We start from the raw sequence: 20,146 nt of genomic DNA on the forward strand, positions 1-20,146 counted from the left end.
CTCATAACCAATTTATGTAGGCACTCTGTAAGTCCTTTCTCCTTTGCTGCTTTTTCGAACACTTACCTTATACCATATACAAAAATTAACTAAAAATGTATCAAAGATCTACATACAGGTCTAAAACCTTAATTCTCTTGGAAGAAAACATAGGAGAAAATGTTTTAACATTGGATTTGGCAATGATTTCACAGGTAAGACACCAAAAGTACAGGTAATAAAAACAATTTTAAAAAAAGATACTTCATTAAAATTATTGTTTTGGACTTCATTAAAATTACTGTTTGCCCATCAAAGAATACTATCAACAGAGTGAAAAGGCAACCCACATGACAGGAGAAAATACAGTTGGCCCTCTGTATCCATGGGTTCCTCATCTATGGATTCCACCAACAGATTGAAAATATTTGGTAAAGAACTGTACTAAACATGTACAGACTTTTTTTCTTGTAAATTATTCCCTAAATAATACAACATTACAATGATTTATAAAACAATTACATTGTATTAGGTATTATAAGTAATGTAGAGATTATTTAAAGTGTATGTGAGGATGTATAAAGATTATATGCAAATACTAGGCATTTCGTATTAGGGACATAAGCATTTGCATATTTTGGTATCTGTAGAGGGTCCTGGAACCAACTCCCACAAATACTAAGGGACAACTGTATTTCATGATAAGTGACAAATAACCAGAATATAGAAAGAACTACAACCCAATAATAAAAAAAATTTAACATACGAAAGACTTCCAAGATATACAAATGGACAGTAAGTATATGAAATGATGTTCAACATCACTAATTGTTAGGAAAATGCAGATCAAACCACAATGAGAGACTACTTTTACATACATTAGGATGCTATTATTATTTGATTTAGCCAAAAGGCTGAGAAGCAATAAGATGGCCATTATCAAAAAACAGAAAGCAAAAAGTGTTGATAAGGATGTGGAGAAACTAGAGTATTTGTACATTGCCGGTGGGACTACAAAATGGTGTGACCACTGTGGAAAACAGTATGGTAGTTCCTCAAAAAATTAAACATAAAACCATTATATGATCCAGCAGTTTTACTTCTGGTATCCACCCAAAAGAACTGAAAGCAGGGACATGAACAGATATTTTTACACCCATGTTCATTGCACCATTAGTCACAATAGCCAAAACATGGAAACAACCAAAATGGCCATTGACAGATGAATGGATACACAAAAGGTGTAATACATATAATGAAATATTATTCAGCCCTAAAAGGGGAATTAAATTCTGATACCTGCTACAGCATGTATGAACTGTGCAGACATTATGCTAAGTGAAATGAGGGTCTAAAGAACAAATATTGTATGACTCCACTGATAAGAAGTACCTGGAATAGTCAAATTCTTAGAGACACAAAGTAGAACAGCGGTTATCAGGGGCTTAAGGAAGTAAGAAATGGGAAATTGTTACTTAATGAGTACAGAATTTCAGTTTGGGGTGATTAAAAAGTTCTGGAGATGGAGAGTAGTGACGGTTAAATGACATGTGAATGTGCCTAATGCCACTAAAGTATATACTTAAAAAATAGTTAAAGTGGTAAATTTTATGTTACATTTTACCACAATAAAAAATCAAGGAGACATAAACATAACACCATAAAAACCCTAGAAGAAAATCTAGGCAAAACCATTCAGGACATGGGTATAGGCAAGGACTTCATGACCGAAACACCAAAAGCATTGGCAACAAAAGCCAAAATAGACAAATGGGACCTAATCAAACTCCACAGCTTCCGCACAGCAAAAGGAACAGTCATTGGAGTGAATTGACAACCAACAGAATGGGAAAATATTTTTGCAATCTACCCATCTGACAAAGGACTGATATCCAGAATCTACAAAGAACTAAAACTGATTTATAAGAGACAAACAAGCCCATTCAAAAGTGGGCAAAGGATATGAACAGACAGTTTACAAAAGAAGATATACATGAGGCCAACAAACATGAAAAATGCTCATCATCATTGGTCATTAGAGAAATGCAAATCAAAACTACACTGAGATACCATCTCAGGCCAGTTAGAATAGCGATCATTAAAAAATCTGGAGACAACAGATGCTGGAGAGGATGTGGAGAAACAGGAACACTTTTACACTGTTGGTGGAAGTGTAAATTAGTTCAACCATTGTGGAAGACAGTGTGCAGTTCCTCAAGGACCTAGAAATAGAAATTTCATTTGACCCAGCAATCCCATTACTGGGTATATATCCAAAGGATTATAAATCATTCTACTATAAGGACACATGCACACGAATGTTCATTTCAGCACTGTTTACAATAGCAAAGACCTGGAACCAACCCAAATGCCCATCGATGATAGACTGGACAGGGAAAATATGGCACATATACACCGTGGAATATTATGCAGCCATCAAAAATGATGCATTCGTGTCCTTTGTAGGGACATGGATGAACCTAGAAACCATCATTCTCAGCAAACTGACACAAGAACAGAAAATCAAACACCACATATTCTCACTCATAAGTGGGTGTTAAACAATGAGAACATGTGGACACAGGGAGGGGAGATTCACACACTGGGGTCTGTTGGGGGGAAATAGGGGAGGGACAGCGAGGGGTGGGGAGTTGGGGAGAGATAGCACGGGAGAAATGCCAGATATAGGTGATGAGGAGGAAGGGAGCACATCACACTGCCATGTGTGTACCTATGCAACAATCTTGCATGTTCTTCACATGTACCCCAAAACCTAAAATGCAATTTTAAAAAATAAATAAATTAAAAAGGAAAGAGAAAAGAAAGAAATGAAACCACTAGTGGTCTAGGTACCTTTTGGAAACATTCTAGAAAAAAAATGTGCTAATGACAAAAACTGAAGGAAAGAACTGAATTCTCCTTTAAGTTTTCATAGGTAAATTTAGAGGTTATCTTGGGGCTACATGTTTGAATGAGTTTCTAGGTATGCGGCATACCTCTTATTTCTTCCCACTGACTTTGCCCATAGTCAAGGGTAATAAATCATGTAGTTACATATCCGCATTGTCTTGTTTTTACTACTCATTGGCATACTGTCTGAAAAAAACTTATATTTATTTATTAATTTTTCTTTTTTTGAGATGAAGTCTCACTCTGTCACCCAGGCAAGAGTGCAGAGGTGTGATCTCAGCTCACTACAACCTCTGCCTCCCAGATTCAAGTGATTCTCCTGCCTCAGCCTCCAGAGTAGCTGGGATTACATGCCACCACACCTAGCTAATTTTTGTATTTTTAATAGAGACAGGGTTTCACCGTGTTGCCCAAGCTGGTCTTGAACTCCTGACCTGAAGTGATCTGCCCACCTTGACCTCCCAAACTGCTGGGATTACAGTCGTAAGCTACCAAGCCCAGCCACAGAAATCTTATATTTAGAAATGTCAGGAACTGATTCTTTTAATGTGGAATTATGGTACATATACATATGGTACATACCTGCTGCACTTCCTGTTTTTACTATCACCCAAAGAGAGGAGTGACATACATAGAATAGGGAGTGTGTGCACAATATTTACATTTTGACCATTACATTAGTAGAGCACTAGTGTGTAACCTCTGAAAATGATAAAGTAGTAATTTTTGAGTTCACTAATACTTCTATCATAAGTTTATCAATTTACTTGATGGATGACAGTATCTTCAAGTATTGGTTGAGATGGAATAATTGATAAATTGTTCTCATATCTTTCCTCTAAAAAATGATTTTTAAAAAATATTTTAAATATATCAACATATTTTATCTCAGTATTTATGATCTATTTACTTTCTGAAAGACTTGGGGCATTTCATAAAAGTATTTTATATATCATATCTAAAATAAATTATATAAACAGCAAAAGTCAATTAAAAGTTGCAGGCCAGGCATAGTGACTTATGTCTGTAATCCTAGTGATTTGGGAGGCTAAGGCAAGAAGATCACTTGAGCCCAGTAGTTGAGCAACATAACAAGACCCTGTCTTTACAAAAATAAAAATTTTTTTAAATTATCCAGGCTTGGTGGTGCATGCCTGTAGTCCCAGCTACTTGGGAAGCTGAGGCAAGATCACTCAACCCTAGGAATTCGACCTATAATTGTGCTATAAGCTGTAACTGTGCCACTGTTCTCCAGCCTAGGTGACAGAGCACAACCCTATTTCAATAAAGAAAAGGTGCAGAGCAAGTAACGTTGAATATCAGGCTGTTATATACAAGTTAAAACTGAGTTTAGTTCTGAATTTGGGAGGGCAAAGGCAAAAAAGTGAAATCGCATGCCTGTAGTCCCAGCTACTTGGGAAGCTGAGGCAAGATCACTCAACCCTAGGAATTCGACCTATAATTGTGCTATAAGCTGTAACTGTGCCACTGTTCTCCAGCCTAGGTGACAGAGCACAACCCTATTTCAATAAAGAAAAGGTGCAGAGCAAGTAACGTTGAATATCAGGCTGTTATATACAAGTTAAAACTGAGTTTAGTTCTGAATTTGGGAGGGCAAAGGCAAAAAAGTGAAATCGGTTTACCTTGAGAAGCATCATGATATAGTAAAAAGAATGCAGTATTATAGACCAACTGTCTCAGTCGAGTTTTGTTCCACTACCTCCTCACTGCTATACACCTCTAAAACTGTTTCCTCATCTGTAAAATGAGAATAGTTATGTTTAATCCAGTAATACTATATGATTATTTTGTCCAATTAGGTAATGGGAAACCATTCTGTTCTAAAACGTGGTTATTATTATTATTGACTTAATTTTTTAATAAATGCAAATAGTAAATTTATCTGGATGGAAACTTTTTTCAGCACTTTGTATTCACACTCAAGAATATTTGTGCAGGCCAGGTACAGTGGCTCACAACTATAATCCCAGCACTTTGGGAGGTAGAGGAGAGCGAATCACTTCAGGCCAGGAGTTCAAGACTATCCTGGCCAAAATGGTGAAATCCAGTCTCTATAAAAAATACAAAAATTAGCCTGGCGTGGTGGTGCATGCCTGTAGTCCCAGCTACTCAGGAGGCTGGGGTGGGAGTATCACCCTGAGTCTGGGAGGTCGAGGCTGCACTGAGCCTTGATTGTACCACTATACTCCAGCCTGGATGACAGAGAGATCTTGTCTCAACAACAACAACAAATTTGTGTTAAAAAAAAAAAAAAAAAAAAAAAAAAAAACCTGAAAAGTAGCCCAGCGTGGTGGCTCACACCTGTAATAGCAGCACTTTGTGAGGCCAAGGCAGGCAGATCGCCTGAAGTCAAGAATTCAAGACCAGCCTGGCCAACATGGTGAAACCCCATCTCTACTAAAAATACAAAAAAATTAGCCAGGCATGGTGGCATGTGCCTGTAGTCACAGCTACTCAGGAGGCTGAGGCAGGGAGAACTGCTTGAACCCGGGAGGCAGAGGCTGCAGTAAGCTGAGATCACGCCACTGCACTCTACACTCCAGCCTGGGCAACAGAGCACTGTTTAAAAAAAAAAAAAAAAAAAAACTGAAAAGCAAGCTGGGTGTGGTAGTATATGCCTATAGTCTCAGCTCTTCTAGAGGCTGAGGTGGGGAAACTGCTTGAGCCCAGGAGTTTTAGACCAGTGTGGGCAACCTAGCAAGACCCAATCTCTACCAAAAAAAAAAAAATGTTTTTTAACTGAAAAACAAACTAAACATGTCTTAGAGTTTTGATTCTAGTCACATAGATGTTTCTTATAACTCTTCTTTGTAAGCTGAAAGAATTATATTAAATCATAATTCACTAAAGGCATTTCTGTGGAAAGGTGAAATGACAAGTTCTAAGTACATTCTTTTCTGATGGTTTGCTTAACATAGAAGTCAAAAAGTTAGCTTATCTATCAACTTGTCTCTCATATGAACCAAAAGCCTCAATCTAACCTTTGGCAACTGCTAGACTATAGTCAGTTTGAGGCTGCATTTTCTACAAAAAATGTCAAGGACCAAATTCTGCAGTGTTGATGAAAAGGACACCTATATATGATACCAAATATGCAAGAAGCAGAGTTCAATTTCACAGTGTTCAGTAGTGAAACTTGAATAGCTGGTCAACTTACTTAGGAAAGTGTTTCCTGCCACATACGGTGCTTGCTTGTAGCATGCTTATAAGCAAAAGCCTTAAATAACAGGAATAAAGAGAGAGAGGAGTTAATCGTAAAGCATCCTGTGGAACTAGTTTTGTTAGTACATGAAAAAACTCTAGTGGAAAAAAAAACACTTCATAGAGAAGTAAGAACTAAATTATAATCCCAACTCTGCTACTAAGTGACTTTGGACAAAACACTCAACCCATATGAGCCTCAGCTTGTTAATCTATAAAATAAAAGAATTTCAGATTAGGGAGCTTTAAGGTTTCTTCCATCCCTAAAATACTATACTTCTGGCATGCAATTATTATTAAACCGAATCAGAAACTTCACAAGAGACCATTAGTAACACAGACGAAACCTAACGTAATAAACTGTGAGATGATCACTTATTAAAATTCAAAAATCTGTATTAAGTGAGCAACAGATCAAAATCCAGTTTATAGCAAAGCAAAGCTTAACTTGTCTACTGAATTTACTTATGAAAGTCTGTGTACATTTAAAGGAAAGTAACCTGATATCACCCAACATTAGGTAACAGCTAAAGGGTGTGGCTCTGAAAATGCACTTAACCATATGTAGAAATCAGTGAGGGACTGGGGAAAACCCTTTTGTTGCTGTAAAATTACTACAAGAATTAACATGTAGCTTCATTGAGTCAAGGCTCAGCACAATTTCAACACATTTTTAAAAAATCAAGATCAGTCTTCCTTGGAACCACAACTTCCTATTACTGAACAAAATCACCTCCTCCCATACTAGGAAACAAACAAAGCAAAACCACCAATTCTACAGTGTTTATCCAGAAGCTTAAAATTTCATAAGCTTTGGTCCAATAATTCTATTTCTACAGTTCTATACCAAGGAAATAATCCTACAAACAGAAAAAAAAAATCATGCCTAAGAATAGCTATCATAGAGTTATTTATGAAAAAGAAGAAATTGGAAACAATATAAATATAACCAAAAAAAGAATGGTTAAATAAAGCTATAGTATTTAATGGAATAAAATTTAGCCATTAAAAACAGACTATGTAGAAAGTGAAAAGTTATGAAGTGTTGTGAGGCCAAAAAAAGAATGAAAAAGTAAAGATATAGAATTATATATACAATAGAATTCAAGCTATGTTTAAAATAAATAAAACATATATGTGGGGAAAAAGACTGGAAACCAATTCATGTTAACCATAGTTTTATATGATTGGTAGGTCTATGAGTAAATTTTCATACTTTCCTGTTTTCCAAATTTTATTTAATGATTATGTTTTATTTCAAATAATGTTAAAAAATTGAATATAAATTATTTTACAAATCTTCAAAATATCCCTCTAAGGTACACAGAGTATCAGTCAAGGTTATTTAGCATGGAAACCTTGGAAATGCCCTGAAGTCTTTTTTTTTTTTTTTTTTTTGAGACAGTTTTAGTCTTCTTGCCCATGCTGGAGTGCAATACTACCATCTCAGCTCACTGCAACCTCTGCCTCCTGGGTTCAAGCGATTCTCCTGCCTCAGCCTACCAAGTAGCTGGGATTTCAAGCGTGTGCCACCACACCTGGCTAATTATTTTGTATTTTTAGTAGAGATGGGGTTTCTCCGTGTTGGTCAGGCTGGTCTCGAACTCTTGATCTCAGGTGATCTATCTGCCTCAGCCTCCCAAACTGCTGGAATTACAGACGTGAGCCACCATGCCTGGCCACCCTTAAGTCTTTTTAAAATGCAATGAATTTTAAAGGAAATCCTCCAAAGGAAATTTTTTTGTTTTGTTCTTTAAAATCCTGGAAGATCCTTGAGAAGTTAATTCTATGATTCTTACTTTTTAAAATATAATTCCTAAAGTAAGAGAGGATTAAATCATGGATAGCAGACACTGCATAACATCAACAACAAGACTCAACCACATGATACTTCTTAGGTATGCCATCAGCCTTCTAGCAACAAGTATATCTAGATAATAGGAAAATAAAATCATTTACCTAGGATCTCTGCCAGTTGATGAACAAGGCCAAAACCGGACTCATTTTCTCAATGACCATTCTCATGGTATACAAACTAGACTTCGGTATGGTAGTTTACAAGCCAAGAGTTGAAGCTTATGTTTTAAAAATGACAGTGCTTAGTTTTCTTTTTAAATTCAAAGCTACCTAAAAGCCCGGAACTTGCCAGCACACACACTCAAGCCCCAGGCACTATTAAATTACACATTCTTCTTGCTACCTGTTTTTCCAGGTTTTTTTTTCTTTCAATTTTGTATGCATCAAGATCTGCAGGCACATATATACATACATGTGTTGCCCTTATTTTTTAGCCCCATACCTGCTTCCTTTGAGATGCGAGTACTTAGAATAGTATAAATGCAGACTTCTGAAAGGCTTCTCTTAGTAATAATATTTAAGATACAACTTACAGAATAAATTTATTTTTTTAATTATTTTCACCTATACTTTAAGAAAAATGTCTCCAATTGTGACATGATAGTTTAAATACTATTATCCCTACTCTTTACCTTTCACTTTTCCATTTCAACTCTAAGAAGTTTATCTTCAAATTTTTAAAAATGTCCCCACTGTATTATTTTTCACATAATATCACTCATCTTTAGTCTTATCTTCACACATCATCCAACTTCAAAAGCCCATAAAATCTGTTTTTCTGTAACTGATAGGGATGGAGGCGGATGGGGGGAGTGCAAAAGAAAGAATAACAAATGGGAAATAGATGCTAAGTTCTTGCTAATACTTCTTTTCAGCTTCATAAAATGTTATGGAAGTCTTATAAAACCACAGTCTTCTCTATTTTATAAACCATTACCTCAAGCCACTATCAAATACTCAGTAAAACACAGAAATTAAGAAATATATGCCATATAATACCTTTCAGAACACAGTATTTTAAAAATCACACTGTACATCACACAGTTTGTAATTTTTCATTGGAGAAGCTTCCAGATGCTTACAAATTTCAATTAACATCCTGTCCTTTCTTTGCTTTTTAATGCTTATTTCTTAATTTTTTATGAATATCATATCAAAATTTTGATGATTAAGTCAGATAAGTATACAGTTCTCTTATGTATCTATGGGTAGTGCATTTTAAACTATTTTATTTTGTTTCACTATTTTTAAATATTTAAAAATAGCAAAGATACAAATGTTACTTTCTACCCTGCCTAAACATTATTTTAATTATTTTCATTTGTTTATTTGCAGGAAATCAGAGATGGTGGTTCTCTCAGAATGATTCACTTTGGTCTGGTGTAAACAATAAGAACAAAAGAAACCTGCCTTTTTCATATCTAAACTTTTTCATGGCCTGATACAGACTTAAAATCTCCCTGTGTGGATTCTTAACAAGGAGAGAGTATGAATCATATGAATTACTTAAGAGTTCTAAGTGGAGTGTTTTCAAAATAAAGTTTTATTATTTCAGAAACATACAACATAACAGCAAAATGATCCTAAGTCTTTAGTCTACTTATTTTCAATAATGAAAATATTTTGAAAGTGTCTTAAATTGTACATTAATTAAGTGCTACAAAAATAGCATATTTAAACTTTGTTCTCCCAAGTACTTTAAAATGGGGGCAATAGGAGGCAAGCATAGTGGCTCATTCCTGTAGTCTCAGTGCTTTAGGAAGTGAAGGCTGAAGGATCACTGAGCCCAAGAGTTCAAGACTAGCCTATGCAACATAGTGAAACGCTGTCTCTAGAAAAATTAGCCAGGTGTGGTCATACATGGTTGTGAAGCTGAAGCAGGAAAACTACTTGAGCCCAGGAGTTCAAGGCTACAGTAAGCCATGATCACACCACTGCACTCTAACCTGGACAACAGAGAATGACCCTGTCTCCAAAAAAACAACCTCTTCTGCTCTTGTTTACATTATTAATTTACATTATAAATACAGTATTTATTATGCAAATGTTTCAGTCCAGATCCATTATTTAAAGATAGTTCTCCATGGTTCTCTCAAATTACTGCTATGAGTAGTTTGCCCTGACTGCCCCTGGGAACACAGATACTGTTTCCCTCTGGAGTAAGGGGCAGGCATATGAGATTTTAGTTCTTTAAGCTCAGAATGCCTCTCTACACTGCTCACTCTGTGTGCAGGTGACATCTAGCCCTCTTAACATTGTTCTGTAAGGAATAGAGCTCAGAGAATCCATTTAAAAAAAAAAAGAAAAGAAAAAATGCCAATACCCTGGCTACTATCATTTGTCTGTAACTCGGGAGTCTCATGTCTTCTACCAGCATCCATGAAACTATAGTGTGGTAACTTGTCTGCTAGTAAAGAGGATAAAATCTCATACCCTTCACAGTTCTGACACCCATTCTTTAGCAGACAACCAATATTTCACAATTATAGACATCTATAATAATCAACATTGTTTACTGCTATACAATTACATTATATAATTAAACCTTAGAGTTAAAAGTTAATAAGATTGGAAGCTTTTACATTTCAGATTTTTCTACTTCCCATTTATCTGTACCTCTACCAGAGGATATGACCAAAAAAGATGAAACTCAAATTACATGTTTTTCATTTTGTTATTGCTCTGAAAAAATTTTAATAATGTATAACATGTGAGACAAACTAAAAAGACATATAGAGTTACCAGCAAATTTTCATTTTACTATTCTCATTCTTTATCACACAAATAATCAAAAGTTAACTAATTTTTAGAGAAAAATTATATTAAAAAAATAGGATTTTGTCAAGATTGCAAAATTTTCTCCAGATTTTCTGGTAAATAGTCATTAACCCAAAATACCTTTCCTGTGAGATAGTAAATATAAAATATAGATATTGATACAGCTATGTCGTTCTATATAATGATAATAATAATAATGTTTGCCGGTTATCTGGGTGAAAATTAAACAAATCATAGTTCTTAAAGTACTCATTTTCTCACTTCACATATCTCTAGAAAAATTAACTCAAATGTACAGAAAACCAAGTTTAGATAGTAGTAAGAATATATTATGATCTTTGATAATGCCCATGATTTATAAATGCTGTTATTTCCCAGATGTTGTCAATCTGAGAATGTTTGTTAAACATTCCAGTAAATTGATATTCCTGCTTTGCTAGAACATGAAAGGATTATGAAGCTACCATAGCTCTAAAGAAGAGTAGTACAGGCAGGAACAGCTAGGTAGTATTTGTCCTAGCACTGACAGGTTCACAGTGTCCTTCAGGAACAGACCCATGAGCTTTTTCAACTATTTTCCAGATTTCTCAGATCTGAAGTAATTTTTACAGTAATTTATATTAGCTATCACATGTGTCTTACTGCTAGAATAAATTTTGTTTGAAATGCTAATGTCTAAAAGTTTTTGCTTCATTAAAAGGCCATGTAAGCACATACATAACCTATGTAACCTTCACATTTTGCACATGTACCCACTACTTAAGGTATAATAAAATAAATAAAAAGTAATTTATAGAAGAAATAAAAGGATTTTAACATAGTATACATATTAATGTTTAGGCTGATATGAACTTGAAAACAATAATCAGATACTTGCAGCTATTATTAATAAATTTGGATTTTCGATTTGTAATTTTTTTAAAAAGCCCATGTATCCAAAACTTTGTATCATGCTTTCTTCTTACTATCTTGTAATGTTTATGAAAAGTTAAAATCATACCACTCTCTACTGCGAGTTTGATCAGAGCTACAACATGCATGGCCCTGTACTAGACACTGTACATAGATATTCTCCATGAAAAGTCCCCCAAAACTCAGTGAGGAAGATACATCATCAACATCCCACTCCTATCGATGAGGAAACCTGATGACACTTCTAGCACCAATTTTACCTAGAAAGGACAGAGGAGACTGGCCTCCCCTCCCACAATGTGCCAAGTGGAGTTTTTGAGCTGGCCTGCACTGCCCTCAAGCAGCTGAAGGGTCCTGTTTACATTTAGGTGAAAATCGCTGGTGTACAGCTTCTACAAACAGCCCACACAAATCAATTGCAACATTGCTGCCCTCCAGCCTCAGATATGAAAGCCAAGGCCAAGTGGGAGGCATGTAATGTGAACAAAGGAATGTCTAAGATGGACATCATGAGGATCTATGTTGCCAAAGTGGAAAAGCTGAAGAAGAATGAGGCTGGCTAAGGACACATTGGCAGACACAAGGAAGCAGCATAGTTCTGGTACAGAATGCTCTTCTTAAAAAAACCTTGATGGCTGAAATGTTCTGAAACAATAGCAAGGTTAGCTGAGACATCAATAGATCACTTAAACTGCATGAGAGTGACTATCTGCTGTTGGAAAAGAGAAAGACAGTGACTGTGAGTGCTAGGGAGGTAACCAAATGTACAAACTGGTTTTTTGTATGGTTTTTGAGTGGAGTTTCCAGCCTTCCTATTACAAGAGTTAGGTAGGCATTTGGCAGTAGAGTGGTTAGGGGGAGAATGTGCTGTGGAAATGACCAAGCACTGAGGTCAGTGAAACCATTCTCCAGTGACAGCCTCTTGGGAGGCTGAGGCCCTAACACTTTATCTCTTCAGGGTTGATTCACTAATAACACTACAGAGGGGAAAGGGACTCTGTCCTCCAAAAAGCTAAAGTCAAGACCAAAAGCTCCCACTAAGACACAGGCCCTAAGAAATTAATGTTTTTAGGGAGACCAAGTTTTTAGTGATAATGTGGTGAAACAACTGACACAGCACGGCACAGCAGTTGAGAAACAATGGTGCACATAATGTCAAAATACCAGCCTCAGACTCATTGAAGATCTAGCAATCAAAATTTTCTTGGGATTATTTTGTACCTAACCCTGGTTTCTGCTTGGGGATGTTTGTGGGACAATATGCATATGTATTTATATGTGGGATTTGTTGCAAGAACACAACATACTCCTTTACTTAAGCAAGTGCCAGAGTGTTTGAGCCCAACTTCTGATTCTTACTGTCCATTAGCATGGAGGCATCAATGCACAACCATTATGCCTGATGACTAGAGTATGGAGTGCTAAATGGTATTCAAAGAAGCAGGTCTACAGTGACAAGAGATTTCCTGGTACTTCTTCCTTAATTAAAAATTATTTTTCTGCTGGGTGCAGTGGCTCACGCCTGTAATCTCAGCATTTTGGGAGGCTGAGGTGGGCAGATCACAAGGTCGAGAGATCGAGACCACCCTGGCCAACATGGTGAAACCCTGTCTCTATTAAAAATACAAAAAAAATTAGCTGGGCATGGTGGTGTGCACCTGTAGTCCCAGCTACTTGGGATGCCGAGACAGGAGAATCGCTTGAACCCAGGATACAGAGGTTGTGGTGAGCCAAGATCACGCCATTGCACTCCAGCCTGGGCAACAAGAGCAAAACTCCATCTCAAATATACGTGTGTGTGTGTGTGTGTGTGTGTGTGTGTGTGTGTGTGTGTGTATTTTTTTTCTTAGATCATGACATCAGGTCAGCTCCAGTTCTTGATGGGAGTAATAACAGAAGCAACAACTGTAAAAACTTCAGAGAACAAAGGCAAACGAACATCACCATGTGTCTTCAAGATTTTCCGTTCACATATTTGTAGAGAATTACTATAGACAAAGTACATTACTTAAGAATGAAACCTACCCAGGGCATCACAGCAACTAAAGAACTATTTCTTACAACTCTAGACTGGGCAAGAGCCACAGTGTAGAACAGCAGTGCTGTTCTCTCTTGTTTGGAGGATGTTATGAAGACAGTTTGATGTTTTTATGATCGTGATGCATCTTAAATGTAAATTACTAGTTAAAAATAATAATACATTTTGCTCCAACATATAGTAACAACTTAGAAGTTGTATATATAGCCATACCACTCTTCAAATCATATAACCCAAAAAGTAAAAATATGCCTTTATTAGGACAGTAGAAAGTAACCATAAGATAAAGTTTAAAAAAGGAGAGACGATAGAATTTATATATTTGTATTTGCTTATGAAGTGGTTGCCTATAGGATGCAGGAGAAATGGGACTGATGAGGATGGAGTAGGAGAGAAATTTTTCTATGTATACTGTGAAAGGAAAATAAAATCTCAGGACTCGCTAATGGAAAAAATTATACCATTCTGGCATATTAACTATTTAAGTTAATACAGCACTTGAAAAACAGCAGGTGAAAAAAAGATCACTATGACATTCATGCTAGTTCTGAAGAAATGAAATTCCTATATAAAAGAAGCAAAATTCTTACCACAGAGGACAAAAAGTTGAGGCCAAAGGAATTCGTACAAACAAACCTAGTTATACTAACCTTTATCTTCCTGGCTACTTATCTACACAATTAACCATCCTAGCCTATTCCCCTTTGGCTTATCACATTTTCCCAACTTAATATTCTTTGTCCAATTCACTATTTAAGTAATTGACTCTAACAGCGTTTTCATTTCTGCATTTCTTTATGAAGACCCCCATGCCACATAAAACTTGTATTCAATAAATGTGTATGCTTTTCTCCTGTTTATCAGAATTCTATCAGTTTACTGGGCCCAGTCAAGACTCTAAGAAAATGGAGGTAAATTTTCGCCATCTCTACATTAGTAAAGACTATCAAATTTACAACTAAGATTGACTGATTGATGGACTGATTTACTGATTAAGACAGAGTCTCACTCTGTAGCCCAGGCTGGAGTGCAGTGGTGCGATCTCAGTTCACTACAACCTCTGCCTCTCAGGTTCAAGTGATTCTCCTGACTCACCCTCCTGAGTAGCCAGACTACAGGTGCATGCCACCAAGCCCAGCTAATTTTTTGTGTATTTAGTAGAGATGGGGTTTCACCGTGTTAGCCAGGATGGACTCGATCTCCTGACCTCAGTATCCACCTGTGTTGGCCTCCCAAAGTGCTGGGATTACAGGCATGAGCCACTGCACCTGGCCCAAGACTTTATTTTAAAACATACTGATTGACCAGGCATGGTGGCTCATGCCTGTAATCCCAGCACTTTGGGAGGCCGAGGCAGGCAGATAACCTGAGGACAGGAGTTCAAGACCAGCCTGGCCAACATTGTGAAACCCCATCTCTACTAAAAATACAAAAAGTGCTAAGGCGTGGTGTTGCACACCTGTAGTTCCAGGTACTCGGGAGGCTGAGGCAGGAGAATCGCTTGAACCCAGGAGGCAGAGGTTGCAGTGAGCCAAAATCACACCACTGCACTCCAGTCAGGGAGACAGAGCAAGACTCTGTCTCGAAAAGAAAAGAAAAGAGCTTACTAATTATATTCTTTAAAAATATGTATATAAATACAGACATGTAGACCAATGAAATAAATACAGAGCCAAGAAATAAACTTTAGCATATATGGTCAAAATATTTTTGGCAAGGGTGCTAAGACTATTCAATGGTAAGGGAAAGGGCAGTCTTTTCAACAAATGCTGCTGTGAAAACTGGAAACCCACATGCAAAAGTATGAAGTTGGACCCTTACCTTATGCCATATACAAAAATAACTCAAAATTGATCAAAGACCCAAACATAAGACTTAAAAAAATAAAACTCTGGAGAGCTTCATTACATTTGATTTGGTGATGATTTCTTGGATATGACACAAAGCCCAGCAACAAAAGTAAAAATAGATAAATTGGACTCAAAATCAAAAACTTCTGTGTACCAAAGGACACTATCAGCAGATTGAAAAAGCAATCTATGAAATGGAAGAAAACATTTGCAAATCACATCTAATAAGGGCTTATTATCTAGACTATATAAGTAACTCCTAAAACTCAACAAAAAATAGCAAAATATTTTTAAATGGGTGAAGAACTTGAACAGACATTTCTCCTAAGAAGATACACAAATGACCAACGAGCACATGAAATAATGCTCAACATTGCTAATGCAGTCATTAGTGGAAATGAAAATCAAAACCACAGCCACATACTACTTTACATGCCTTAGGATGGCTATTACATTGCAAAAGAAAGAAAGAAAATAAGTGTTAGCAAGGACATAGAACACTTACACAATGTTGGCAGAAAGGTAAAATGGCACAGCTACTACAGAAAACAGTATGTTGATTCCTAAAAAAAAAACTGAAAATACAATGATCATATGATCCAACAATTCCACTTCTAGTATATACCCAAAAGAATTGAAGGCAGTGAATGAAACAGGTATTTGTATACCCATGTTAATAACAGTATTGTTATTCACAATAGCCAAAATGCAAAAAGAACCTAAATGTCCACTGACAGCACATAAACAAAATGTGGTGTATATGTGTGTACACACACACAATAGAACATTGAGCCTAAAAAAGGAAGTAAATTATGACATATGATACACATACATGAACCTTGAATATATTATGCTAAGTGAAATAAGTTAGTCACAAAAAGACAAATATTGTATGATTCACCTGTATGAGGTATCCAAAGTAGTCAAATTCATAAAAACAAAAAAGTAGAATGGTAGTTGCCAGGGAATGAGGGCAGAGGAAAATTGTGAGTTATTTAATGGGTAGAGAGTTCCAGTTTTGCAAGATAAAAAATGTTCTGGAGGTTGGTAGCACAGCAGTGTGAATACACATAAGTGTACAGCCCACTAAGCTGTACACTTAAAATGGGTAAGATGGTAAATAATTTGTGTATTTACCACAATTTTTAGAAATATGTATGTAACATGTAGTTTTACCTTAATATGACTTTGAAGCCTCTGAAATTCACTGAGATCTGCTATCTCCTAAAATGACTCCAAGAAAGCTAACTTTCACAAGTAGCAAGATTTTGTTAAGAATAGTTCTATATTTAATAATCTACAACTATCTAGTAACCCTAATTTGCTTTTTTAAAATAATCATGGAAGAAAATCCAAAAGAATTTGCAAGAAAACTGGAATAAGCAATTACAGCAAGATTGCAGGATATAAAGCTAATATACAGAGGTCACTTTCCTATACCAGCAATGAACAAGTGGAATTTGATATAAAAAACACAATACCATTTACATAAGCACCTAAAAAATTGAAATACTTAGGTATCAATCTATAAAAAATATTTACAAGATCTATATGAGAAAAACCATAAATAAGTTGGAAGAGATTCCATATTCATAGACAAGATGATTTAATATTATCAAGATAACATCTTTCCAACTTGATCTATAGATTCAATGCCGTCCCAATCAAAATCCCAGCAAGTTACTTCATAAATAAGAACAAACTGATTCTAATGTTTATAGGGAGAGGCAAAGACTCAGAATAGCCAATACAATATTTACAGGGTATAAAGTTAGAGAACTGACACTACTCACCTTAAAGACTTTCTGTAACACTATAATAATCAAGACAGTATGGTACTGGTAAAGGACAAATAGGTCAATGGAATAGAATAGAGAGCACAGAAACAGACCCACTAAATATAATTACCTAATCTTTGACAAAGGAGCAAAGGCAATACACTGTTTTAAAAAATAGCCTTTTCAGTAAATGATGTTAGAACAATAGACATCCACATGCAAAAGATGAATCTAAAGGAAGACTTTATACCCTTTACAAAAATTAACTCAAAATGTATCACAAGCCTTAATGTAAAACACAAAACTATAAAACTCCTAGAAGATAACAAGAGAAAATCTAGATGACCTTAGATTTGGTGATGACTTTTTAGATGTGACACTGAAGATACGATTTATAAACGAAAAAAAATCAATATACTGAATTTCATTAAAATTAAGCATTTCTGCTCAACAAAAGACAATGCCAAGAGAAGAAAAACAGTCACAGACTAGGAGAAAATATTTGCAAAAGACATATAAAGAGCTGTTATCCCATACCAGAATCTCTGGGACACATTTAAAGCAGTCTCTAGAGGAAAATATATAGCAATGAGTGCCCACATGAGAAGAAAGGAGAGATCTAAAATTGACACCCTATCATCAAAATTGAAAGAGCTAGAGGAGCAAGATCAAAAAAACTCAAAACCTAGCAGAAGACAGGAAATAACTAAGATCAGAGCAGAACTGAGGGAAATAGAGACACAAAAAACTCTTCAAAAAATCAATAAATCCAGGAGCTGGTTCTTTGAAAAGATCAACAAAATAGACAGACCACTAGCCAGATTAATAAAAAAGAAAAGAGAGAATAACCAAATTGATGCAATAAAAAACGATAAAGGGGATATCACCACAGATTCCACAGAAATCCAAACCATCATCAGAGATTATTACAAACAACTCTATGCACATAAACTAGTAAGCCTGGAAGAAATGGATAAATTCCTGGACACCTGCATCCTCCCAAGCCTAAACCTGGAAGAAGTCGAAACCCTGAATAGACCAATAACATGGTCTGAAGTCGAGGCAGCAATAAAGAGCCTACCACCCAATAAAAGCCCAGGTCCAGATGGGTTCACAGCTGAATTCTACCAGACATACAAAGAGGAGCTGATACCATTCCTTCTGAAACTATTCCAGACAATCCAAAAAGAGGGAATTCTTCCCAAATCATTTTACGAGACAAACATCATCCTGATACCAAAACCCGGCAGAGACTCAACAAGAAAAAAAAATTTCAGGCCAATATCCATGATGAACATAGATGCAAAAATCTTCAATAAAATACTGGCAAATCGATTGCAACAGCATATCAAAAAGCTCATCCACCATGATCAAGTAGGATTCATCCCGGGGATGCAAGGCTGGTTCAACATACACAAGTCCATAAACGTAATTCACCACATAAACAGAACCAAAGACAAAAACCACATGATTATCTCAACTGATTGAGAGAAGGCTTTTGACAAAATTCAACAACCCTTTATGCTAAAAACCCTCAATAAACTAGGTATTGATGGAACGTATCTCAAAACAGTAAAAGCTATTTACGACAAACCAACAGCCAATATCATACTGAATGGGCAAAAACTGGAAGCATTCCCTTTGAAATCTGGCACTAGACAAGGGTGCCCTCTCTCACCACTCCTATTCAATATAGTACTGGAAGTTCTAGCCAGAGCAATCAGGCAAGAAAAAGAAATAAAGGGTATCCAAATTGGAAAGGAGGAAATCAAATTGTCTCTATTTGCAGATGACATGATTGTACATCTGGAAGACCCCATCATCTCAGCCCAAAATCTCCTGAAACTGATAAACAACTTCAGCAAAGTCTCAGGATACAAAATCAACGTGCAAAAATCACAAGCATTCCTATACACCAGTAATAGACCTCAAGAGAGCCAAATCAAGAACAAACTGCCATTCACAATTGCTACAAAGAGAATAAAGTACCTAGGAATACAACTAACAAGGAACGTCAAGGACCTCTTCAAGGAGAACTACAAGCCATTGCTCAACGAAATAAGAGAGGATACAAACAGATGGAGAAGCATTCCATGTTCATGGTTAGGAAGAATCAACATCGTGAAAATGGCCATACTGCCCAAAGTAATTTACAGATTCAACGCTATTCCCATCAAGCTACCAATGACCTTCTTCACAGAACTGGAAAAAAACACCTTAAACTTCATATGGAACCAAAAGAGAGCCCGCATAGCCAAGTCAATTCTAAGCAAAAAGAACAAAGCAGGAGGCATCACACTACCGGACTTCAAACTATACTACAAGGCTACAGTAATCAAAACAGCATGGTACTGGTACCAAAACAGAGATATAGACCAATGGAACAGAACAGAGGTCTCAGAGGAAATACAACATACCCACAACCATCTGATCTTCGACAAACCTGACAAAAACAAGCAATGGGGAAAGGACTCCCTGTTTAATAAATGGTGTTGGGAAAACTGGCTAGCCATGTGCAGAAAGCAGAAACAGGACCCCTTCCTGACACCTTACACCAAAATTAACTCCAGATGGATTAAAGACTTAAACATCAGACCTAACACCATAAAAACCTTAGAAGAAAATCTAGGCAAAACCATTCAGGACATAGGTGTAGGCAAGGACTTCATGACCAAAACGCCAAAAGCAATGGCAACAAAAGCCAAAATAGACAAATGGGACCTAATCAAACTCCACAGCTTCTGCACGGCAAAAGAAACAGTCAGTAGAGTGAATCGGCAACCAACAGAATGGGAAAAAATTTTTGCAGTCTACCCATCTGA

The 20,146-nt window shown here is 36.3% G+C and overlaps 1 protein-coding gene across 7 annotated transcripts in view; it reads left to right on the forward strand.

Annotated features, from left to right (window-relative positions):
• The window catches only part of WDPCP (WD repeat containing planar cell polarity effector), a 785,671-nt gene extending 776,145 nt beyond the window's left edge, over positions 1-9,526 (forward strand). For all 7 annotated transcript variants that reach the window (XM_074399199.1, XM_074399192.1, XM_074399206.1 and 4 more), the window contains one exon: positions 9,304-9,526. In XM_074399199.1, the coding sequence (XP_074255300.1) occupies positions 9,304-9,354 (51 nt within the window). In that variant the 3' untranslated portion in view covers positions 9,355-9,526. The remainder of the gene's footprint in view (positions 1-9,303) is intronic.
• Positions 9,527-20,146: the final 10,620 nt, after the last annotated feature.

The sequence above is a fragment of the Saimiri boliviensis genome, chromosome 1, assembly GCF_048565385.1.
Source record: "Saimiri boliviensis isolate mSaiBol1 chromosome 1, mSaiBol1.pri, whole genome shotgun sequence".
NCBI lineage: Eukaryota > Metazoa > Chordata > Mammalia > Primates > Cebidae > Saimiri > Saimiri boliviensis.